Source organism: Castanea sativa, chromosome 8 (genome assembly GCF_040712315.1).
Source record: "Castanea sativa cultivar Marrone di Chiusa Pesio chromosome 8, ASM4071231v1".
Lineage (NCBI taxonomy): Eukaryota > Viridiplantae > Streptophyta > Magnoliopsida > Fagales > Fagaceae > Castanea > Castanea sativa.
In genome coordinates, this window is record NC_134020.1 from 38,576,326 (window position 1) to 38,603,023 (window position 26,698).

General features: G+C 32.8%; 1 protein-coding gene across 1 annotated transcript; it reads left to right on the plus strand.

The window, feature by feature from the left end:
* Positions 1-16,781: 16,781 nt before the first annotated feature.
* On the plus strand, positions 16,782-26,440 carry LOC142607390 (E3 ubiquitin-protein ligase RHF2A). Its single transcript, XM_075778852.1, has 9 exons — positions 16,782-17,181; positions 17,769-17,921; positions 18,022-18,068; positions 20,412-20,474; positions 20,574-20,682; positions 20,797-21,173; positions 21,308-21,415; positions 21,522-21,882; positions 26,179-26,440. Exons 1-8 carry the CDS (start codon positions 17,167-17,169, stop codon positions 21,832-21,834), a joined length of 1,185 nt encoding a protein of 394 aa, XP_075634967.1. The 5' UTR covers positions 16,782-17,166; the 3' UTR covers positions 21,835-21,882; positions 26,179-26,440.
* The last annotated feature ends 258 nt before the right edge of the window (positions 26,441-26,698 follow it).

Sequence of the window (26,698 nt, forward strand, 5' to 3'; positions counted from 1 at the left end):
TTTGACATACTGTGATTGATTATTTGTGATAATAAGATATGATTTAGTTTTTAATGATTATTTATAACGCAATTACTTGATGATTCTGAATTTTATATTAAAAATCTATTTGCTTGGTTTTTTTATAGTTTAAATCAATTGGGTTAAAACTAAAAATTGTATTTTTTTTTATTTGATAAAATCTGATAAATGAGTCAATGCGACTAATTCGTTTAATAAACGTGTCGTGTTAAGGTTGAAAAATCTTGACTCATTTACTAAATATGTCGGATTAGGGTCAACCCATATAGTCAAATTCTCATAAGTTGATACAACGCGAACTTGACATGTGAACACAAATCGCTACTGCTACACTCACTATCAATCATTTCAATAAATTGTAACAAAATTTGTGTTATTAAACTTATTATATAAGATATATAAGTATTACAAAAATGGTTGAAAAATACTCTCTCTTACGAGCATTCTCATCAGATGTTTCAAAAAAAATGTCATTTTGACACACCAAACACCTATTTTATTATTTTACCACATCATTTTACAATATTCCATTTATCAGATATTTTATCCTTCAATTCTATATATTAAAATAATATTTACAACAAATTAAAATAATATATTATCTCCTCCCATCGTCAACAGCAACAACGGCAGAACCAACACCATTGCCGCAACAACATCGACAACCACCACTAGCACAAACCCACATCCACCAACACCACCTTATTAAAAAAAAAAAAAAAAAAACCAGAAAAAAAAAATCCACAACAACCCAACGGCACAAACACCACAACCACCCAATTATCACCCTCACAACCACCAAATTGCCACCACAACTAACCCACAAGCCACCACATTTACAAACCTCAAAACTCATCCTAAATCAAACAAACCCATAGCTCAGGCAGCGAGATTCGTGAGATCGGCTTCAGGAGGGAGACGTTGGCGACAAGATCAGCTTCAGGCAGCTTCGGGCGAGATCGGTTTTAGCAGCTTAAGGTGGCTTTAGGTGAGAGAGAAGACGACTATGGCTTGAGGTGGCTTTAGGCTAGAGGGAGTTGTGGAGGACGACTATGGCGAGATCAGCGGGCAGCGGCTCCAGGCGAGATCGGCGGGCAGCGGCTCCAGGTGAGCGTGTACTGATTCTTCTACAGAGTAGAGTGAGGACGAGAGAGAAAGAGAGTGAGAGAAAAAAATGAAAGTGAGAAAGAAATAGGGAGCAACGGGAGAGATGGAGACCAGAGAGGAGAGAGAGTTGTTGCAGATGGAGAGATAATACGTTGGGAGAAGAGAGAAGCAAATAAAATAAGGAAAAGAAGTTTTGGCACACCAGTCCGTACCGTCTCAAAGATGAGACGGTACTGTAGCGGTGTGTTATAATATTTGGGATTTGAGATATCTGATGAGAACTGATTTTTGGTGTTTGATGTACCAAATGTGTTATATTATAGCATTTAACATATTTACAATACCGGCTACGAATGCTCTAAATATCATTAAATATGACATTTATATCCAAATATCAAATTTGTTGTATTTATAACAAGTTGAACATTCAAACTTTTTGAGTTAACATTTCAAGGAGAAAATATTAAAATAGCATTAATTTTCAAACAATATAGTTAGTAGTTAAGTTTTACAAACTATATTTTTTACTAGCATCTCGAGTTTAAAAGACTCGATTTTGGGGCTATAAATCGAGTCTTTAATGTTCGATTTTTATGGTCTGATTCTGTCTGATGTGGCATTTTTTCCACGTGGCGACTACTTGGAAATCGAGTCTCTAAGACTCGATTTACAAGTCAGATGAAATTTGAACTCCACCAAAAAAAAAAAAAACGGACCAGGCAGCGCGTGCGCCCAGGTCCGCGCCACCTGGGCGCGCGGTGGCCTGGGTCTTAGCGCGCCCAGGCGGCCGCGACCTCGGGCGCGCGGTGGCTCCGGGTCGCGCGCCCAGCCGCGCGACTGGCGCGCGGTGGCACGGTCGTGCTCCCGTGCGCCGCGCCCCAGCCGCGCGACCTGTGGGCCGATCGCGTTTTTTTTTTTTGGTGGTAAATCGAGTCTTAGAGACTCGATTTTCAAGTAGTCGCCACGTGGAAAAAATGTCACATCAGACAGAATCAGATCATAAAAATCGAGCATTAAAGACTCGATTTATAGCCCCAAAATCGAGTCTTTTAGACTCGAGATGCTAGTAAAAAATATAGTTTGTAAAACTTAACTACTAACTATATTGTTTGAAAATTAATGCTATTTTAATATTTTCTCCACCTTTCAAGCTTTCACCATTAAAGAGGTTTGAGATGTTCCTAACAGCTTTTTGAAAATAAAGTTTTTTTTTTTTTTGAGGGGGAAGATAAAGTTAAATTCAGGTTTCGAATGATAACAGCTGTTATTACTGCTTGGTAATTCCTATTAACTAATGTTTATTTGGTAATTCCCGTAAAAGTTAATCTTTTGTCTCATGTTTTTATTGACTTTTGTCTTAATTTTAAGTAAATAATAAAGTAACAGCGATAAGTTTCTTTAAAAAAAACAAAAGCAAAAAACAAACAAATAAAACCAACTAATAAAATAAAACTACTCCCAAAAGTATTTTTATTCTCTCTACTCTCTAAAAACAAAAGTGAGTAAAAACACTAAACTCCGTAAGCCAGTCGGGTTAGGCCACCTGGAGCCCATCATGAAATGGCTCGGCTTAGAACTCGGAAACAGAGTGGTGACAATTGACAAAAAATCATAGTAGTAAAGGGGGACAGTGGAGACTTTTGGGTAACCCCAGATACGCATATAAATTTGCGAGCAGAAGCTGAGCTGTTGCTGTCCGACAAGGTATCTTGTTGTAGGGGGCAATAAATGCATCATTCTGGAGAGAGAGTGAGAGGCTTTGATTTTCTTAACAATAAAAAATAAAAATCAACGGTTTACTCTTTATTACACTATACATTATAAATTATAAATTTAATTCTCTATTCTGATTTTCTTTTGATTCTGATGTTAATTAAGATCCTTAGAGTAACGGATCGATTCTCCACAACAAAAAAAAAAAAGGGTCCTTAATGTAACCAAAACTTGAGAAATATATTTCAGCCTAATAAGAAATGTTTTTAGGCACCATAATTTTAATAAGATAGAGATAGGAATTATTCCAATGTAAAATAAAAATTGTCTGAGAAAGATGTGGAAATGAGAAATCCACGAGACTCGATAAAATTCTGGCTAAAGTTTGAAAGTTTCAGGGTGATATTAGAGTAAAATGGTTAACAAATCGGTTTGGAGCTATTTTCTTTTAAATCATTATTTGATAATTAAAAAGACTATTAATGTGTAATTTTAGTTACATAATTTTTTTTAATGAGTTATGAAAAAATAATACACATGAACAATCTTACAAATCATCACATAGGTTGGAAACTTGGAAGAAATAGTTCCAAACTAATTTATAACTAAACTTTGTCTTTATTAAAATACATAGCAAAAGAATAATTTAAATAAAAAAAATCTAATACTTATATACAAGAATATGGGAAATATTAAAAAATGTACAAATTATCGTGAATATAAACTTATGAGCAGCAATATAAAATCTTAGGAAAGAGTGATTGAAAGGAAGTTAAAGATAATAAACAGTAATATACTAATATCATATAAATTTGAGCTTATTACAGGGTAGTATAGAGTTCTAATAAAGAAATATGCATAAGTCCATAAAGTTCTTTATATTTTCTTTGTTGACCTAGATAAAATGAATGGTGAAGTATTTTATGAGTGCGGTGGACTTTAAAAAGTAAAGAGGAAGTATATTAAGATGATTACAAGATTTGTATGATGTATCACAATTGAGTTTCCTATCATAATAAGTTCGCATCAAATATCAACTTTAAGTTCATATCTATTTGCATAGGTTATGGATGAGCATACTAGAGCAATTTAAGATAACGATCAATGGCTAATGTTTTTGTAGGTGCAGAAACAGCCAAATTGAGCCAAATATTAAGAGTTTAAGATTATTCATTTAAATTTATTTTGAATGTAAACCAAGCTCAAACTCATTACATGTTTAGTTTGGTTCATTTTACTGTAGAACAAACTCAAATTTGTTCATGATTTATTTAATTAACTAATTATTTTTCATATATAATAAACAATTAATATAACTAAAATTTGTTATCCTTTCTCAAATCTATACTAATAATTAATAACTAAATTATAATTTAAATTTAATTATTTGAGTTAATTAGATATAATTTTTTATGAACTTATAATTTTGTATGAACTAAAAAAGTGGACTATTTATATCTTCAATAAACTACATGCAATTATTTGATATCTTATAAACATATTTACAAATTTACTTAATCAAATGTAAGGATATTTCCAACACACATTTACACACACACACACACACACATTAATCAAGCCTTAAATTTACGAGCACATTATTATATTTGAGTTCGGCTTGTTTAATAGTCAAGCCTAAATTCAGGCTTAAACTTAGCTCATTTGTTAAATAATGAACACAAATAAGTTTTTGCCAAGCCAAACCCAACTTGGTTCATTTATAACTATTTTTTTTTTTTAGTAAATGATTGATTTTAAAAGATGAAACTGTAGGTGATCGTAGAAAGCCTATTAACTTAGAAGGAAACTTTTACAAGACTGCTATAAGATGTCGTTCTATATTGTATTGAATGTTGGACGATTAAAAAACAATATATTCATAAAACATGTATAGTTGAAAAAATGAAGTTTGAGGAGGATAAGTGAAAATACAATAAAAGATAATGTATGAAATAAATAAACTTGTTTAAAGATAGGAGCAACTCCTATAGAGGAAAAGATAGCAAGGAGTTGCTCGATTTAATTTGATCCCATGCAATATTGGCGAAAGTGATTTAATTCAAGTCAAGTAGAGATACAAACATATAAAAATGTAAAATAAGACTAGAGATAATAATTAAGAACCTTATAACTTAACTTTTTCTAAAAAAAATAAATAATTAGAATGTAACTTAACTAAGGATATGTTTTGTGTCATGTATATCTGTGCATTGGATACGATACGATGAAAACACATGCTTGAATTATATTGTGTCTAGTCCATAAATGCAGTGAACACAATCTTCACCCCTTAACTAATACTTTGTGAAGTTTCCAACAATGATATTTGAGATTAATCTTGTGCCAATACATAGATGGTATTTTGGCACCAAAAAAGAAAAAAGAAAAAAAAAAGGAAGATTTGGTCACTAATTAAAAAACTAAAAAAGAATCCTTTAGTAGTAATATTTTATTTATATATATTTGTTTGAGAGTGTCGGAAGGGCAACGCGGAACACGACGTACCTCCAGACGGAGGGCTATTTGTCTCCGTCAGAATATCCTCCAAACCAAAAATGAGGCACTATTTAATTAGGTAGGTATAATGTAATCCTCAATAATTAGGTATAGCCGTAATGTAACGGTGTGATGGCATGGGCTGGTGAGTCTGTTTGCTTTGCGTGAACACTTACGCTGAACAGTGAACCCGTGTGTGTTTTGGTTATTCTTCTGACACTTTCTAAAATGAAGTATCAATTTTGTCGGTGGCATTGCCTTTCTTGTTTTTCTCATTTCTGCTCATAGCTTGCCATTTGCCTTGCCTTCTAGTAACTCCAAAGCCACCAACCATAGGACTTTTTTTATGCCACCTTTCGTTTTCTTTATGTTCTCTTTCTTTGATTACGAGACATTAGGGGGAGGGGTATCCTTGACTTTTTCCGGGAGTGACAGGCTGAAAATCGCTCCCCAAAAAATGTTCCTTGCGTTCTTTGGGTTTTTCTATCCTGATTAGAGATTCAGAATAAGATGGATGGATGCGTTGCTTGTATTTGATTTCAATCAAGTTCAGGAGATAAAAAATCACAATGATTTTAGATGACACGCATGATATTATTCATTACTGTTACGTGGTGTGAGGTTGATGAGTCTATATTAGATACCTTACCTATTAAAAAAAAAAAAGCTTTCCTCTTTATACATAAATTAACCATAATCTTATAACTTAATTTTGTAATGACCCGTATATATTGAAGTTGTTATCAATTTTTTTTTGTGGGTCAAGTAAGAAAGTACTACTTCTTGTAAAAAAAAAATGGACCACACCCAAGTGAGAATACATGAAAAATCAATTATGTATATATATTTTTTATTATAGAAGAAGATCATATGTATTTAGATTATTAAGAGGTCTAGTAGTTCTTAGATCTTTTAAAAGACTTTATGTTTGTAAGTTGCTTCTTTTGTAATTGTAATCTTGTTAATCATGTATTAGTAAAGTTAGATGCAATTTTTAAATGTTTGTTTATGTGTTGTCTGATTTTCTTGCTTGCTTTGAATCAATTTAGTGTATAAATTGAATTGGAGTATTCGAATTCAAATTTTCACATTGAGCTGGTCACGACACTTTAACTACCACTCTGACGACTTGAAAACATTAAGAAAAGACCAATATTAATCTATAATTGATTTTAACCCTAAAAAAAAATCTATAATTGATTTATACTCAAACTCAAACTCAAACAGACTCAAATGGGAAAGAAGAAGGCTACACTGATGCATGCCCACTGATTCTACTATCCATGGAAGAAAATAATGTATAGAGATCGGCTCTCATTGTCGAAGTTTTTGTTCATTCGACTTGCTGACTTGTGCTTTATGCAAAATTTGAAGCTCATATCACTCTCATATATCTCAACTTCAAAGTTACGTACCATTTGGATTTTGGAACCCGCGATGGTATCTTCGTTCTTCAGTGTATTAGTCTTGAACAAGACTTCTTCATTGTCATATTCAAACAAAGAATTATTGCAAGGTTATTAATGGAGGGCCATGGTTTATTGTCCAACAATTGATCGTTATCTAACTTGGCTTTAGGCCATTGGAGGCAAAGGTTTCCACCAACTGCGGTTTGGAGCAGTGGTTAATGACTATGCTATGGGTTAGTTAATGACTTTTAATGCGATGTAATGAGATAGGAGCATGTTTTGGTCTACGACAACAGTTGCACAATCCAAAGTAGGAGTGTCAATTCATGTCACGAGTTGAGATATGAGTATTTAAATACATATTTAAATCTTAACTTGACTCATTTAATAATTGACTAAAACCTCTCAATCATAGTTTCAAAAATCGGACCGGTTACTTTAATCGGACATAGAATCGGTCCGGTAAAAATTGGCAGTGCAATAATGAAAATCGTTGATTCAACTGGTAATAAAAGAGAACCAAACCTATTTTCAGTTTTTTGGCTATCCCAGTTTTTAAAACCATGCTCTCAATCTTGATACAACTTATTAAGTGGGTTGATATATATGACTTGGCTCATTTAAAACTCGTTTAATAAACAATTAAAAAAAAAACTAAAACCAAAAGAGTCCCCACTCCATTTTTGCTTTAGGTAAAAGGGTTAGAGATTTTAGAGTTTCAATGAGGAATTCATCAATAAAACCATTCAAATTCTTTTAATTAATTAAATATGCTTAGAATTCAAATTTATATAAAATAAAAATGACACTTATTTATAATTGCAAGTTAAGTAGACCAACAAATGACCGAGATTGGCCCATTTATTAAATGTGTGAAAGTGTGACACAAATCTATTTACACTAAGCACTAACTTGCAAAACACTAAGTCACGTTCACAGGTTGTGTCAAATATTCACACTTCTAATATAAGAAGTGGAGAAATCACAGGATAACATCTTGCTAATCCCTTTTGATTCACATTTAAAGGGTATGGTGTCAAATATATGTTAAATTGTCTTTGAGGGTAAGTGGGTTTGAGATAATATTATAAAATCCAATTTGTATGAAATTTTTCATTAATAGGATTTTTTTTTTGAGATTATATGAACATAAGTCATTATGAATTCATTTGATGAATATTCGAAATGTCACTATATGTGATTTAAATACAAAGAGATAAGAAATTTTCCCTTAAGCCGACTTTGTAACTCAATTTATATTTTTTGGTGTTTCCAATTGAGACATCCAAGTTTAAAATTTCCCCCCCCCCCCAAACTATCTTTTAAAAAAAAAAATCTCATTGAGATAGATTTAATGGAAATTGATCATTTGAAGTATAAGTCTTAATCATTCACTTTTATTTATTATTTATTTATACAAGATAGAATTTCTACTCTAGCCTAATTTAAGTGTATACGTGTGTGAAGATCCCTCATGGAGACTTGAACCCCGGCCCTTGCCCCCCACACCCCACAAGCATTTATACTTGTAGAGTGACCACAGCACCAAGGGAGAGCGGTGGTAAGTCTTAATCATTTACTAAAATACATATTCCATGGAACTAGATTTCCAAGAGTAAAAGACCAATCAAAGAATTAAATTGGGCACTCAATGGTATGCAGTGATGGTAAAGTGCCAATTAAGACTTTATTTCACTATAGATATTTCATGAAGGGCTTAAATGCAGTTTTAAATAATTTAGGGATATCTTGTACAATTAAATATAGGGAAATGCTAACGGATGTCCTTAGGGTAATGATTAACAATCTATTTAAAGAAAATTTTTATGAGAAAAGAAAAAAAAAATTATTTATGTTTGGTAATAGTTTTTATTTTCTATTTTCAAAAACTTATTTTTGGGGATATAAAAAAAAATAATTTTCTTATATTTTTGAAATAAAAAACATGTTTGGTTAGTTGAAATTAAAAAAAAAAAGTTTTTTGAAGAAAAAAATAGAAAATACTAAAATATATTGTTACTAGGATTTGAATTTATTGCTAACTCATTAAATAAAACAAATTCATTAAATTAAACACGTGTTTTCATTGACTTTTGAAAATTAGAGACTGAAAACAGTTTTTTTGCATGTTTTTAATTTCCTTCACAAATTAAGTTTTGAAAATATTTTTTGTTTTCTGTCCATTTTGGGTTGCCAAACAAGTTTTTTAGTCTCAAAAATAAAAAAAAATTGTTTTTGAAAATAGAAAATAAGGGGAAAAAATAGTTACTAAACATACTCTAATGTTTTGACAGTTTTTTTAATTTTCCATAAAAGTTATGTCAAAACATTCCTAAAATGGATTGTTACTATTATTCTAAGGGCACCTGTTAGCATGACCCTTAAGTATATCCTAAAGTACTAGTGCAATTATATTTTTATACTAGAGTACAATAAAATTAATGAAAAATTTTGGTTTAGTTTGGAGATAAGAGGAGTCTAAAATTATTTTTCCTTTGGTAATATCTCAAGCTATGTATTTAAACACCCACAAGGTATGCTCAACCAACATATAATGTTGTTCTTCTAAAAAAAAAAACATATAATGTTCTGATCAAAATTGAATTTTATTAAGAGAAAAACTCCCTGGAGCAATGAAGAAGATAAAATTCTTATTTTTCTCATTTACTTACAAGCATACAGTGTTTTTAGGAGATATAATAAAGGAAACACAAAGTGTTTCGACTTTCAAGGATTTTTTTTTTGTTTTTGGATTTTCTGTTTAGAAGCTTCAAAGTTGTTTGTGTATGTTTTTATCTATATTTTAAGATGGAATAATTACATTCATCTCTTTTGTAGTTTGGACGTTTGCACGTGTCTATCTATGGTTTGAAAATGTTTTTGTCTATATTTTAAGATGGAATAATTATACTTAAGTCTTTTGTGGTTTGGACGTTTGCACGTCTCTATTTATAGTTTGAAAAGTATTAGTTTACTTACTCGAGATTTGTTTTGTAATGCATCCATAACCAACCTTATTGTAACATGTTAAAAACACATAGAATTAAAGGACATAGGATGCATTTTGAAGGAGAAAGAAACCTTTGGGTACGCAATCAATCAAATTCTTGGTCAAATCTTCTATCATTTTCTCATTCAAACCTACTTTTGCAGTGTCATTTCAAAGAACTTGCCTAGAAATAACATTGGTAAAGTAGCTGAACTTACTAGTTTGATTAGCACCATTTTTTAAAAGTATCTCTTCATTCAATCCACCTTTAATGTTCTGTGGCAGTCTAGCTCCTTATATACGCTAATACACAATAAATTTCATCTTGTTCTGAGTCTCTCTTCTCTCAGTGAGCTAGTAGGCATGGATTTCATTGAGAATTGAACGAGTTATAGAAGGGAATAGGGATTTGTCATACATGCGTGCTTCATGAAATTTGTTCATAACTAACTTCACTTTGATTAGAAGTCTATATGATCGATTGGGCTAAATTATAGATGGCTCGACCAATTTGTGAGGATTTGAACATGGACTGTTTGGTGAATGTACTTAGAAGAGAGGGCATAGAGTCACTGCTATATGAAATTCTCTGTGTGCAAGCAGGTCGGTCCTAGACATTTTGGGACCTTAGGCGAGATCTAAAAATGGGGCATTTTTTATACTTATATATTAATTAAATTAATATTTATTTAATTTTTTATATTATAATATATTTCATTTAAAATCTATTTTTCTTGCATTTTGAGATGCAAATTGACTAATTAAATTTTTGTATTCAAGTTCTTCTAACATCTCATTTTCATCATTATTTTCATTCTCTTCTAGTTGAACATCATTATGGTGAACTTGTTCATTTGTGACATTTTCATTATTATTTTCATTTTCTTCTAAATTATTTTGAAGTTCATTATTAAGATTTGTTGTATTGCAAAATTGAACATCATTGTTATCTTGCAATTGCATCATTTCATTATCTTCTAACTCTTTTTGTTGAATTTCTTGCTCATTTGTAATATTTTCATCTAAATTTTGTGTTATATTTTGTTTATTACTAATAACAAATTTATCCATTGATCCTTTTTGAGACTCAATTAAATTTTATTCTTTTTAAAAAATTTTCATATCCAGATCCATATTTTCTCTTAGACATTTCTAATCAAATAAAATATTTATAAAGACTAAAATAAAAAATAACTTTAAAGTGTAGAGCAAATGAGAAATAGAACCTGATTTATATAAAAAGTATTTAGCAATCTCAACTTGTATAAATAAAAACTTATTCAATATATTACCACAAACTAATATATATATATATACACACACAAGATTAAAATTAAAAAAAAAAATTTAAGCACAAGCATAACAAAAATTTAAGCATAGCTATAACACAAGGCTTATTAATAAGGTCGACCAACAAAAAAACACAAAACAAATCTTATCTAATATGTTATATCTTATATCCATAACCCAAAAAAAAAAAAAAAACGCAGGCAGGCAGGCTTTATAAAAAAAAATAATAAATAAAAACTTGAAGCTGAAGGCCCAAACAAACGTGCAGGAGGCAGGCCCAATCCCAATCTTTTTATCTTAACAGTCAACAAAAACAATGAATAGAAAGGCTGAAAGCCATAGCCAAGCACCCAAATACTTGAACTGATACGCAGAAATCAGTCTCAAAACCTAGAGCAAAGGCGGCAGAGGCACAAAGCACTAAGCAGCTGAGAGAGGCGGAGAGCAGAGAGAAAGAATCAAAGAAGCAGAGGAACAGTAAAACTAAAATTTTAAGGGATTTGAGTTGTTTTATTTGTTTTGATTTGTGATTGTTTTGTGGTTAATCTCTTAGATCGGATTTGTAGTTTATCTTGTTGATTTTTGGTTTGTCTAGAAGATAATAATATTATTTTTTGGCAAAGATTTTATTTAGAACCAATGTATAATCAGATCTTCCAAAATTTTTGTTTTTTGGTTAAAAAGATGTGCTGGATATTTTTAATTCATCTGAAACTTATTTTTTTTTCGCCCCTACTACCCATTTTTTTCTAAAATTTTGGGGCCTCCCTTCCACTTGGGGGCCTTAGGCAATTGCCTAATTGGCCTAGTGGAAGGGCCGGCCTGTGTGCAAGTCACGATACATGAACCTTGTTCCTACATGCATGGCAAATTATAAATTTTCAAGAATTTTTGGAGAATGCTCTTTGATTGAACACAAGTTTATAAAATAGTGTAACATAACTGGGTTACCATTGCAAAACGAAGAAAACCTCTAGTAAGTAAAGTAATACATTTTGAACCACAAGTAGGCAATATGCAAACGCCCAAAATGCCAAGTAGAGTGTAATACTAATTATCCATTTTAAGATTCATGTTCAATTGTGACTTGTGCAAAACTGGAAGTAGATCTTGGATTTTTTTTTTCTAGATATAGTTTCAACGTATGAAGTCCGCTCTTTATTATTGGTCTTTATTATCAGACATCTTATTCTACGATAAGAAATTTTATCGGTTGAGCTAATTGGAACCCATGGTACATCTTGGATTTTATTCCACTATGTAGTATATGTATGAGACACATCTATTTTCCAATGATTGTTGGAGTTAATTTACAAATACTTAATTATTTCAACTAACTTAGATAAGCATACATTTTTTTTATTGCATGTATTATTTAATTTTCTTTTGACCTTTATTAGTTTTTGTTTCAATTATTACCTAAGCAACTCAACTTGATCAATAAATTAAACTCACATTCCAAATCAATTTTTTCTCGTATGAATTTTAGAAAAATAAGTGTATAAATTTGTTTTACATAAATGGTTTGGCTTACCTCCAGTACTTTTTTTAACTGGACATGTTCTTTTATTTTAAATATATAATGGCAAATAGTTGTGAGTTTTAATCCCCACATTTTATTTAGTTAATGGGTGATGTGGCAGTCTCCCATTAAAACAAAAAGATATTCCTTTTAAAAAAGTACTGGAGGTCAGCCAAACATTTACATAAATTTTCAATTTACTTATCACTTATAGATAATATATGAAATTAAATGAATTTACTCATATATTCTTGCTTGTTATAATTCTAAATTTATCATTTATACAAAATTATATAATTCTAAATTTTCTCAAATATAAGTTATTAAACCCAGACCAGAGGTTGACCCGATCTATGAGTTGGATTATTGGGTCACTAGTTCAACCAGTGGGTTAACGGTCGAACCACAAAGTCAAATAAAAATATTTTTAAAATTATATATATACATATATAAGTTTGAAAAATTAAAACATAAATATGTTTAACAAAAAAAAGGCATATGCCTAAATTAAACTCGCTATTATAATTCAAAATCAAGGTTTTAAAAGTAATAGCATTAAAAATTATATTAAATTCACAAGCAAAATAAACCAATGTTATAAGATTGCAACAAAGTTTTTGCTAAATAAAATCTTATTACATGTCTTTAAATTCTACATATTAAAAAAAAAAAAGAGCAAATCTCAAACTACATAAACAAAATAAGAGAAAAAAATGTTCAAAACTTAAAGGAATAAACAAATAAAACACAAAAAAATAAACATAAACAAAAGAAGAGAAAATAAGATTTAAACAATAAACTATATACCATATACCATATACTAATATACTCATTCTTATGTGCTAATTAGTTACGTGAAACTAAAAAGTGATTTGTTCATAACAGAATGTTGATGCACAATTGCAAATTTAGGGAACTGAAACTGTGAAAAGTGATGGGTAGAGTAGTGTAATCGGCAGAGAAGTGATAGAACAGTGCATTTTTTATTATTTTTTATTTAGGTTTTCCCCTATTTAAATTACTATATTATCGTACATTAAACAATAAAGAAGTCAATGAAATTGACCTGTTAATATAATTTTGTACAATTCACAAACTCAGTCGGGTCATTAAAACCCAATTGAGTCACATGGTTTGCTTAAAACCCATTGGGTTTTACCAATTTTCACCGGGTCTTGCGCACATTCAATCCAATTGATGACTCGAGCTTGTCTATGTGTTGGGTCATCGGGTTACTAATCCGACTAGTCGGGCCGGACCGGGTTTAATAACACTAGTTGGAATACATTTCTAAGAGTTACTAGATGCCACCTTAATTTTTTAAGAATAAGTCACCTCAACTAATTGTTGGATCCCAAATAATGTCATTACTGGAATTATCAATTCAAATATAACAATTAGGGATGGCAATGGGGCGGGGCGGGGCCGAAGGATGGGATCTTCGCCCCCGCCCCGTATAGATTTTTCTTGCCCCATCCCCGCCCCGCCCCGCCCCGCATGACGGAGAAAATTTCTTACCCTATCCCCACCCCTTAAAGCCCCGCGAAGACCCGTGAAGCCCCGCCCTACATCTTAAAACTTTATTTCTTGTTAATTTTTCCTATAACTATTACCATTTTTTCAAATAAAATGACATGTTTCAATATTAAAAATATACTTGAAATTATAAATAAATTTATCAAATCAAATCAAACTAATTTTTAGCAAAAACTAAATAATATTATCTAAATGTTTAACAAGACAATGTCATAACAAAAATCTCATAGTATGACACAAAAATCTCATATTATGTTAATGATGAAAAGTAAGTTGAGAAAGACATATGAATCATGAATGAAAATACAAAAAAAAAGAGTTAAAATGGGTACCTTATTTCCAGCTTTGCTCGAGAGAAAAGAGAGGTAGACCAGGTAGAATAAAATAAGCTGATGATATTTTTGTTTAAATAGTAGGATTTTATGATATGAAAAAATTACAACTTAATCTTTATTAACGCGGGATGGGGCAGGGTGGGTCTAAAAAGTGTAAACCCATCCCCGCCCCGCTCCTTGGTGCGGGTCTAAAATCTCGCCCCATCACTTTTGTGGGGTGGGAAAAACTCGCACGGGGTGAAGTGAGGAGGGGCGGGTCAAGCGGGGCGGGAAAAAATTGTCATCCCTAATAACAATCACACACAAGAACACAAATATTTATGTAAAAAATCATTTCTCTTTGAAAGGAAAAATTATGGAACGAACTCCGAATCAATTTACTATTATCAAATTAATTACTATAATTCTCAAGTTTATGCCTAACTTGAAATTCACTAAATATAATAATAATTCTCTTGTTAATGTCTAATGGCCAAATAGCAAATCAATTTACTATTATCAAATCAATTACAATAAATATCTTGTTTAAGCGGCACCCACTCCTTGCTTTTATAAGCAAACCAACTGCTTTATTCCTAATCTTATTTGAATTAGGGTTCTTTGCAAGTCTTGGACAAAACAAAACATGACAAACCCATATATGGGCTTTGCTACAATGTGGGCCGGACCTTGCACGTGGTACACCCAACGCCAAATTTTTTTTTTTTTGAGGGGAACACCCAGCACTACTTGGGTTTTATTCATTTGTATTTTCTTCTCATTATTTTTTTTTAATGAAATTTTTGTTCTCATTATTGATGTGTGTGTGTATATATATAAATTGTAACAAAAGACTATTAAATTACATTCATGGTGAAAACTGAAAAGTCTAAAGATATTTTTTAGTGGAGGAAAATTTAATTATTTTGTTTCGTATAAAACGACAGAGAGGAGGAATTTATTTATTTGATAATGGAGGAAGCTTAACAATATAGTATTTGAAGACTATTTTAAAAAAAAAGGAAAGATAGACAATCATTAAAATAATCCAAAAAAAAGGAATAAAAAATGAAAATGATAATAACGCGGAAGTTTCCTTTCAGGCTCAAGGAATCATTGGCCAAGGCTATTTTATCTTATCTATCAAAATTGGACAATACTATCTTAATCCAGATTATAATAACATTAAACTCTTGCCATATGGCGACAAGAAATATACAAAGGTCAAATTATTCGCACTTTACACGTCATGTACGCATTTCTAATCAATTTGTTTGGAAACTTAAAAAGACAATTAAAAATGTTTTTTTTTTTTTAAAAGCTTTAGCACTCCTATCTTTTATTCTTTTTATCTTTTATTTATTTATTTGATAAGCACATACATATATAGATGAAAGGGATGAGATAAGGAAATATACTCACACGTCAACACAAAAACTGCATGCGACAGTTAGTATTGCAGAGCAAGTGATAATATTATTTTTATCTTATTTTGAAACTTTACACATTTATTGTTTAAACTAAATTATACTTTTAACCCATTGTGTTGCTTTCATTTTGGTCCCTTAAAACTTCAATTTCTTATTTTGGTCCATTTAATTCTTCCATAATGTCTCTCACTAATTTAGAGAGAGAGAGAGAGAGAGAGAGAGAGAGAGAGAGAGAGAGAGAGAGAGAGAGAGAGAGAGAGAGAGATTATATTGCTTTGTTGGCACTTAAAAGTTAGATCAATAATGTAAATGAATGAGAGGCTTAATTTGGAAAAAAAAAAAAAACTTCATACCAAATCTTAAAAAATAAGGGAATATATAAAATGACCCCAAATTCTATGAGTTAAATTATAACTTAACTTAAAAAGAATAAATTACACTATTTTTTGGAGCAACTGAAAGTGAAAGAGATGAAAAGGAAAGAAAAGAAAGACTTTTCTATTATTCGGTCATAGGAGAAAAAAAATAAAAAAATTTAACATGGAAAGAAATCGTATCAATTTGAGGGGAAAACTATGAGAAATCTATACTAAAAAATTTTCAATCACAATTATTGGCTTTTAGTGGTTAAAAAATTTACTTATTTGCGCATGCATTTGTCTTGCTTTCTTTACGAAATTTTGTATAAAATTTTATTGAATTGTAGTAAAAAAAAAAAGAAAAAAAAAATCAATTATACAAATAAAAAAAACACTTATTTTTCTCCCTTCTACAAACCAAATAAATGAAAAGTAAAATATATATTTTTGTAATATTTTATTTTCTCTTTCCCTCCCAACTTTCAACACATAGGTAATTTATCTTTCTTTATTATATTTATTATTCTCTTTCCAATTACAAGTAAATTAATTTGATTGGTTTTAGAAGGAAAGACAAAAAGGAAAAGGAAAGTTGAGAATAGAATAGTAGGTAAAAAAATGGAAAAGTGGGCTGGGAAAGAAAAAGAAAAGAAAAGATTTTCTTTTTCACTGAGAAAATCCACGTGGCGCGAGTATAGTGAGTGGGAACGCTAATTTTTCTCTCTATCGATTTTCGTTTCCCATTTGCGCTTTGGCTTTGTCTTTGGCTTCCCTTCTTTTCTTCACATTCACAACAACACCACAAGAAAAATTCGAAGTCGAGAAGTCGAAGTCGAAGTCTTCCGTCAACTCCTCTACTCTTCGCCTGCCCTCATCTAATAATCTCTCTCCCCCAATTCTCTGTCAAAAGTCGCGTTTTCTAGGGTTTCGAGCCTCGATCGCCCCACGCCACACGGAGATTGATTCGTCTCGATTCTTCTATGGATGCAAATTCGGTGCGTTTTTTTTTTTTCATGGTTTGTTTATAAATTGTGTTGTTTGGTTCCTGAGAAAATTTTAGGACGAAAATTTAAATTCTGCTGGTTTTGTTTTTTGGCCTATTGATAAGGTTCCGAGTTTTCTCGGCAAACGTAAACTTCGATTTCTCACTGGTTTTCTTTTAGTTTTGTTTTTGTATTGGTATTTGGTTCAGACAATTAGTATAAGATATGTATATTTACAATTAGACAATTGGGAGAGTTGAATTGTTACATTTCTATTCTAATGAGCTTTGTTTTGATATCTTAAGAGCTCAATTTTGATTTTCATTGTTGTGAATTTTTTATTCGATTTCGTGGAAGGTTATATGTTTTTTTTTTGTTGCTTTGGGGCTTTTAGTGTGTTAAATTACCTGCACTGATACAAATTAGCAAATTTCCAATAGGTTTGATTTTCTTTCTGGGTTGTGGGTTTAAAACTCTGCTACATGGAACATTGGGTTTTTGCTTTGTTTGTTGTTTTGAAAAGATTTTAATGTTAGACGATGATTTGGGATATGTACAAATTGTCAAAATTAGTAATTTCAGAAATTGGATTTTTATAGGTTCCGGGGATGGAGGAGATGGAGGAGGAGGGCAAGACGTCAGAGGCCCATTTGACGTCAGCTGCTGCTTTTGTCGAGGGTGGAATCCAGGATGCCTGCGATGATGCTTGCAGCATTTGCCTTGAAGCCTTCTGTGACAGTGATCCTTCGACGGTATTGTATACTTATTGCAAAATTCTGTATTTTATTCCTACTCTCGAGTTGGTATTTGATGCATTGTTTTAACTAATCCAATTCTCTATATTTTATACAGGTGACCGGTTGCAAGCACGAGTTTCACCTGCAATGTATTCTCGAATGGTAGTGCAAATGAATTCAATTTTAAGAGCATCAGTTTATTTGCCTTTTGCACTGCTGTGATTGACGATAATAACCGTGGGTCAGGTGGTATAGGGCTGAGATGGGAGTGTTGACATGTCACTGTGCAATAATGTTTGTGCTTCATCATTGCATATATGAGTCAAGTGATGTGAATGAAGATTGGATTTAGGAGCCCATGTTATGTTAAGGTGTTAAGAGCAGGCTTTTCCTTAAGGTTCATTGGCTATAGCTCTGTCATTTAAAAAAGAAAAAAAAAAGATTGGTAGTGCATATGAGTTCAAATTTGAGAGCATGAAGTTATTTACTTTTTCCAATATTATGATTGCCGGTGATAATCAGGGGTCGGATGGTTTTGGGCTGAGATTGGAATGTCAACTCATAACTAGATAATGATAATTGGGCTAAGACATTGCATATATGATTCAAGTGATTGGAATGAAGATGAGATTATAATGGGTCCCAAATTATGCATTTGTAAGGTTTTATGTGCCGCCCTCGACCCCTTGCCTCATGCTCTTTAGCTATAGCTTTGTCGATTATTTTTTTTCACACGTGATTCTTAATAGAACTAATAGAAAATCATAAGATAGATGACATGCATAGAAGTGGATTTATAATTCCAAAATTGTTATAGCACCATGTACTTATGGCTTTGCATAAGTTGAATCATACTATAACTAGAGTATTGAAGGGAAAATGGCCTTATTAAATGTCATATAATATAGGCATAGCAATCTTATGTATAATCTTATGCCGTTGGTGCCATAATTGTAGCTCTCATTGATGATCCAAGATTCAAGACGCCCGTGGTAGAGTGACAAGATTTAGGCTTCAAGATGCAATTAGTCTCTTTATTATTGACAGAAGAATGCCCAAGTATCCCTAAGTGCCTGGAAGGTGGTAAAGTACTCATGGTATAGCTATTTGGCAAGAAAATTTTGATTTAAATTCCACGTGAAATATTGAAGTGCCTTTTGGACCATCAAACATGCATAAAATGCAGGGCATTTTGGGGTTTTAATTTACTGGTGAACAAATGATGAATTCATAGCAGGCGTGGAGGATTTGGGTGCAAAAGTAGATAAGCTGAATTTGTAGTGTCTACCTGAAATTTTTTCTTCATGTAGAAATTCATAGTGGCCATTTGGAATGACGGCTATATTTAAAGAGGGATCTTTCATGGAGAATGTTAAATGATGTTTGGCGAATAATCGAATTGTCTAGTAGTTGGTTCCCTGACTTCCCTTTGAAGTTTCCCTTATGATAGTTGGAGCCATGTGTGAGTTCTATTGGGCAAAGCCAATGAATAGAGGCATTGGGGCCGCAACACCCTTAACCTATTCTCATAACCCATAAAAAAAATATATTGTTTGTTGGGATTTTTTTTGGAGAGGAGAGTAGTGGCTTTTTTTTTGAAGAGCAGCTTGAGGATATTGATGAGCATATATGTTGTTTTATTTGGGCAAGTAATTTAGACAAACAATGTGAAGATTATGATGAAAACAACTAAAGTTAGCAAAATTGCTCCAAGCTTTGGCAGTGCAAATTAGAACCATTTTGTTTGTTGGTCATTTGTAGGATTGATTGATTGGTTAATTTAATGTTACATTTTTTTTTCTTCATATATATATATATATATTTCAAAATACTTAATGTTAACAGTCTTTTATGCTTGTTTTGTTGAGAATGGTTTGTCGGATGCTTTTCAAGAGTATGGCTTCTATTGTAGAAAACCATTTAAATTTTATATAATAAAAAAATTGTATTAACATAGAGAATTAGACATGGGCATAGGGATTTTATTTTTATATTGTATCCTAAAAAATCTTTAATGAAAAGAAGAATTTATTACATTAAAATGTTTATTGTGTAAAGATATAGGTGTAAAATAGCTTGGTGCCTTGGGCTTAGGCCTTCTAAATCGTAGTAACTTTTACATCTGTGGTCTGTCCTCAAATTTGCTTATAAAAGAAAAATCTGTCTTCAAATTTGCTTTCTTTGTTTGGATGTTGCCTTAGAAGTTAGAACAGATCTTGACTATCGACTATCTTGTAAATATGGAAATTCTTCCAAGTAAATTGGTGTATCGTTTGCTGGAGGAAAGAGGAAACAGTGATTCTTCCTTCTCTCAATCTGTGCAGTGATTATTTTTAAATGTTGCTTTTTGTACAAGCTCATTTAGTTTCATACTTTCGGTTGAATCCTAACATCCCTTTAGAACATCCTGATATTTGGCAGTGTCTGATCAAATTTCCATGTCTGGGTGCAGATGTTATATTGATTAGAAAAATTCATTAAAATAACTTTACTTTAATCTTGTAGGTGCCAAAGAAGCTCCCAGTGCCCCATGTGCTGGCAGCCCATCAGCCTGAAGGATCCAACCAGGTTTTTGCTGTTCTCTACTTTTGTTTTGATATTCTTACCGGTTGTCACATGAAAGGTATATATATTAATTATATGTTTGTTTGTTTATTTTTCTTTCAGCCAGGAATTGCTCGAGGCAGTAGAACGAGAGAGGAGTTTTAGGTTTAATCCTTCTAGAAATGCCACAATATTTCATCATCCAACCCTGGGGGATTTTGAGTTACAACATGTTTGTACTCTGCCTATGCTATTGTGCTTCTTTTCTCTTGTAAATCAGTCACATATAAGCTAAATTTACCTGGGAAGGATCATGTACAAATCATTGCTTTTGTGTTTTATGCAGTTACCGGTGGGTGCAAATGATGCTGAACTTGAAGAGCGTATAATCCAGCACTTAGCTGCTGCTGCTGCAATGGGACGAGCTCGCCACATTGCTAGAAGGGAGGGCCAAAGGAATAGGTCATCAGCTCAAGGTCGTCCTCAGTTCTTGGTATTCTCATCTCATCCTAATTCACCTCCTGCTACTTCTGCTCCAGTCCAGAGGGGGGAAGGCGAACCAGCTCCTGCAATTGCAGTAGCTGCTCTATCTTCACCTCATACAACTGTGGGAGAAGAACCTTCACAACTGATTTCTTCAGTAAATTCTCCCCAAGCTGAACAGGTCACAGCCTCAGCATCAGGCTCAACTGTTCTTGCTGCCCATCAACATGGATCAAATAGGTATCCCTTTGATGCTACATCATTACAATTCTTCTACATTATTCTAAGTTTGTTTTTATTTCATAAAATCAAGATTTTTTTTTTTGTTCTTTTGTTGCCATGTACTACTATATTTACATATTTCCTCCATCCAGGAGGTCTCCTAGTCAATCATTACCAAGTGGTCCAGATAGAGCAGGACCTTCAGAAATCCAATCAATTTCAGAATCAATAAAGTCTCGATTAAATGCAGTGTCAATGAGGTATTACTTTATGCGACCATTTCATGTTTTGTATGAGGGTGATAAACTTGATGACTTCTTCCCCTTCTAAGACTTGGTCTATATTTATGATTAATTTTCTTTTTAGATACAAAGAATCCATTTCAAAAAGCACAAAAGGATGGAGGGAGAGATTATTTTCTCGTAACACTTCTATGTCAGACATTGGCTGTGAAGTTCGAAGAGAGGTAAATGCAGGGCTTGCAACTGTATCACGCATGATGGAGCGTCTAGAGACCAAAGAAAATGTTAGAACAAGTTCTGCATCTGAATCAACTAGTATAGATAATAGTTCAGTTACGGAATCAGACAACCAGCACACATTAGAGACTAGTGGTGACATTTCGTTGGGAGACACAAATAAGCCAGCTGCATGTGCTGCTGGTTCCAGTTCGACATAAACATTATTTCTGCAATTGCATCAACTCAAATCATTTCCTTTAGAAAAGGTAAGCTTCAAAATTGAATTTTGCTGCACTGAGTAAGCATATGTCGAGCCAATGAGCTCTAGCTCAACTGGCACTTCCTTGGCTCTACCTCATATAGGTTCTAGGAGGAGCGTGAGGTTGTGGGCTCAAGACCCATTGAGTGTCTATGTAGCTTACTAATAAAATAAAAGTTGCATTTTTGGGTGCTTATAGTTATTATCCCAACTTCCTTTAACCATTTGAATCATCTATATGCTTGTGTTATTTTGTTGCATGTTTCTCATTCTGTCCGTTGATTGGTATATAATTATTTTGTACCTCTCTCAAAAAAAAAAAAAAAAAATTGTACCAGTTTCCCATGCTTATTACATAGTTCTCAATCTTTAGTCTTTCATTTTAATGGCATCTTGTAATCATATTTGGTGTATGATTATTTTTCAGCTTTATTCTCGTTTTGGCAATATAGTTCTAGATTTTGTTTGAGAAAAAAATAAACTAAAGGGCAAAACTTAGTTACATTTTCTCAGGTTCAGTACATTAAATTTCCCAATTAAATTCAAACACATGTTTCATTGACCAAGGAAGCCCAAGCAGTATTTTCTTCTCCAAGGATGATTGAATGCAATGCATCTTGTACCTGGGTTTTCTCTCTCTTTTTTTTTTTTTTTTTTTTTTTGATTAATACAATTTCGTTACTTATCAACAACAAAAAAATTCAATGCATCTAGTTTTTACCCAAACTAATTACAACATTCAAGAAACTCTAGCAAATCCAAGAGTGAATGACCACTTAAAAGCGTGATCCAATCATTAAGGAAGGTAAAAAGATCATCTATTCAGCTTTAGATCCATTGTAGCTTGTTCAATCCCTTCAAAAATTTGGTGTAACATTCTTTTCAAATAGTCCACATTATGCACAAATGGGTTTGGACTCCAAATATTGCTGCTACATTGTCTAGCAAACCTCTCTATCCAACAGGTGAACAAATCAACTACCCTATTCGGCATATCCTGCTGCACCCCAAATAAACATAACATTGGAGATCATAGTTCTCTAGCAATATCACAATGTAGAAGTAAATGATCAACAACGAAAATTATATAGTAAATGATAGTATTTTATTATGTAATGGAATTTAAAATAATAAGCATGTTATAAAGATAGGGTCCTGGGTACTTGTTATGAGAAACAAGGCCAACTGTATCACTACCGTCGCACTATAAGCATCAGTTTATTTGATAAGTTATATGTATAAATAAAATGCCAACAATAAGAATTATAGAGATAATAGATAAAACCCTAGGTTTTCTAAGGTGATGTTCTCATTTAGACCTACATGTGAGCAGCAATAGAATGAATACAATTAAAATAAAATTTTTTTGAATGGAAATTGGGAGGAATTTAAATTTTTTGATAATTCGTTGTTTGGGGGTGGAGAGACTTGAACCCTGGATGTCTCGTTGGAAATGCTAGGAGGTGCCAATTAGTTTAGTTACAAGGCTCTTGGCATTGAGAGTAATTTAAATTCCGTTGAGTCAATTGGAATATTGTTTGCAATCCTATCCAACTTGGAGGCTTAGGGATTAGAAATTTTTTAGTATTTAATCGAGCTTTACTTGGTAAATGGTTATGGCTTTATGCTGTTGAAATGGTACTACTTTTTAATTTTTATTTTCTTCCCTTTGGGCTTAAATTCTCCTACATCAATAAGCCTATGGAAGAATATCAGAAATTGATGGACTAGCTTTGCTAGATTTTTTTTGTTATGAGGCAGGGAATAGCAAAAGGTATGATTTGGCACAACCGTTGTGGGGATTATACTTTGAAGAATAGATACTTGAAGTTACTTTGGATAGTCAGGAACAAAGATGCCTTGGTGACATATTACATGGATTGTTTGAGGTGTAGCATTCAGTGGAACCATTCATTACTAGAGCATATTACAATTGGGTTGTTCAAGGGATAGCATTCAGTGGAGCCCTTCGCTTTTACTTGCAGTATAGGATTGGGAATTAGATTCCATGAAGTTATTCTTGGATGATTGATATGCTGCTACAGTAAATCATAAAGAAGGAGAGGGGGGAGTTTGGGGGGGGGAGGGGGGTTGGGAAGCTGGTCTGCTCTCTTGAAAGAGTCGTGGCTTTTGGTCTTGGAGGAAGGAGGGGCGTGGGGGGACAGCAAATTCCCATATAGTGGTATACGGTAGGTTAGAGTTCAACTAGAATTGTCAATTTGCAGCCACGATGGGCAAAATTTTAACAGAGAATTTGAGGAAATAGGGTATTATAATTGCTGATTGGTGTTGCCTGTGTAACTCCCATGGGAGATTATCTGTTCTTAATCCCCAAGCCACCATCCCGAATTGATGTGCAAACCACATTCCAATTGACAAAGTGAAATTCAAACTCCTCACTCATTCCACCCTAAAGAAAATCTCTTTGAAGATGTTTAACTTAAGTTTCAATTTTGGGTCTATTTTTCATGAGGCCTAGGATTTTTTTTTTTTGATTGGTAAGTTAGACATGCACTTGATGTTTTTGAACCCACAATTTTACCCTCATATATCTTTTATAAGGGGAGGAGGTTCCATTTGAGCTGATTCTCATCGGCCTTTAGACGTAGGATCCTTACTTTTAAAAGTATATGATAATAGATTGTTATGGAAGTATTTTATGTAATTTAGCCATTAGTTTAATGAGGTTAGGACTCGGTGCAAGTTCCTTTTGCCCAAAGTGGCGTGTAGTGGGTTTGATTGAGTCTAGGATTCAGCCTCTTCAAAAAAAAAAAAAAAGGGTGCAGTTTTGTGCGCTGAGTATGACCTTTTTTATGGGGTGCTCATTTTCACCTCTGACTCACATAATTATGCTCAAAAGGTGAGCACCTCACTAAAGTCACATTGCCTCAAGGGTCTTAAAATTATATTTGTTGCCTCACCTGTGACCTAACCAAGTGCCTGGCTTGCATTGAACTACTGGTTATGAATATATAGGGCATGAAGTCTGCCATTGAGATGCAGATTTTTTATATTATATATATGGAGAACTTCAAGCTTGTTCAAATGCTTGCTTCCCTAGTTATCCTCTTTACAAGAAGTTTGCGAGACTAGAAGTTACCTTTAAGTTGAATAGGAAAGCTTTGAGTGTGTTGCTGGACCTAGAGATAGAACTTCTTCATGATATTAAGAACCAAATAGGTGCCAATGTACAGAGGAACAAAAGCTCATCATAGAGAAGTTAGGAGAGAGATAGGAGAGGAAGCAAGTGGGACCTAACATAAAATGTTAGGAATTCTAAATTTGTTAAAGCACCATAATGTGGCCCTGAAAAATTATATGTTTCCTTAAGCTACAGTTCTTAGTGTGTTGGCAAGTGCCTTATGCCAGTATGCAAGTTGGAGGTAGAGTTTGGGAATCAACCTGCCTTGGTTACACGTCATTAAAAAAAAGGGTATAATATAGCTATACATAAGAATAGTGTTATCATTAAAAATATGATTAATATGTGAGTTGCTTCAGGTCACTTCTATTTGGGATTAGGTTGAGGTATATGTCATCAAGTAGCCTGCCCTTCCAGCTCTTACTAAAACAGGAATAAGGTGATGGCTTGATTCATAATCTAGTGTAAGCTTGGTATTCTAGGGCTTATGGAATGTGTTGGTTCTTACTTTTAAGCAACATTTAAAATATTTGAAATGTTTATGCGTTTCTCTATGTGCGTGTTGTTTCCATGGAGAGGTTTTATTGAGCCTTTAGAAAGGGTTGATACCTAGGTTCAGTTCAAGTTGTGGTTGGCTTGATAACTTTTCCTTAACTTGTCTTTTTGTTCTGAAATTTGTATATTTTTTGAAGAAAAAGGAGGTGATGTTATAGCCATATTGTTGTCGAAATTTGGTTACCCTAGTGATAGTTATGTGCGACTTTACTTTTCTGTCCTTTTGATTGATAAATTACATATGCATTCAGGGAGTCTGAACCCAGTGATCTTCCATCTTGTCCTTCAAAGAAGAGGAAGTGCCATTTGAGTTAATGCTCGATGACAAACACACATTTTCCCTTTCCTCAAGGAAAGCAATCTTGTAAATCTTCTTAATAACTAGTGTGCATGTGGATGTCCTGATTGCCTTGACCCAGTGATTCAAGTATACATAATGGTGATCCATATTTCTAGAATCTCAAAGCCTACTATTATTTAATAGGTTCATTAATTGTGATAATCATACTTTCACTGCTTAAATCCTATTGCTACTCCTGTAGACTTATGATATCCAATTTCTGGTGAGAATTGTAAGTTTAATGAGAGATGCTTCTTTGATATCAGGTGGAACTTCCCTCTCCTAGATATGGCATGCTGTGGATATGATGCTTAGACATCCTCTTCAGGCCATTGCTTATCCTTTTACATGTGAAAAGAGCACTGGGCGATTGATATATATTTTGAAATAAATAAACAAGAGAGAGACCTCTTCTATCGTAGAAACTAGTATGTGTTTGTAAATTGATTTATATAATGACCTATTTATGAATATATTATACAGAATGGCACTGGTTTTTTAAGGAAGTTATCAATGTCTTCGAGCCTACATGCACACACATTGGCGATTTCATATTACATCAAATTTTCATGAGACATTTCTTTCCCCTCGCCCTTGAACCCTAAGCAGTAAAAGAAAGGAAAATGGAACTTATCGTTGGTTTTCTCATATGAATATCTTTCCACTTCAATTGTGCTAAAGAAAGAACATATCCTTGAAACAAAGGGGATTGGGAGAAGAAAGCAAGGATTTTGATCATTCCAATTTTATCCAAAGGTCTTGATCAATCAAAAGATTTATATCCTA

Excerpts from the sequence above, each read along its gene's own strand:
- LOC142607390 (XM_075778852.1), top strand. Across the intron at positions 21,174-21,307 it reads CATCAACATGGATCAAATAG|GAGGTCTCCTAGTCAATCAT; the intron begins GTATCCCTTTGA and ends TCCTCCATCCAG. Across the intron at positions 21,416-21,521 it reads TTAAATGCAGTGTCAATGAG|ATACAAAGAATCCATTTCAA; the intron begins GTATTACTTTAT and ends TTTTCTTTTTAG.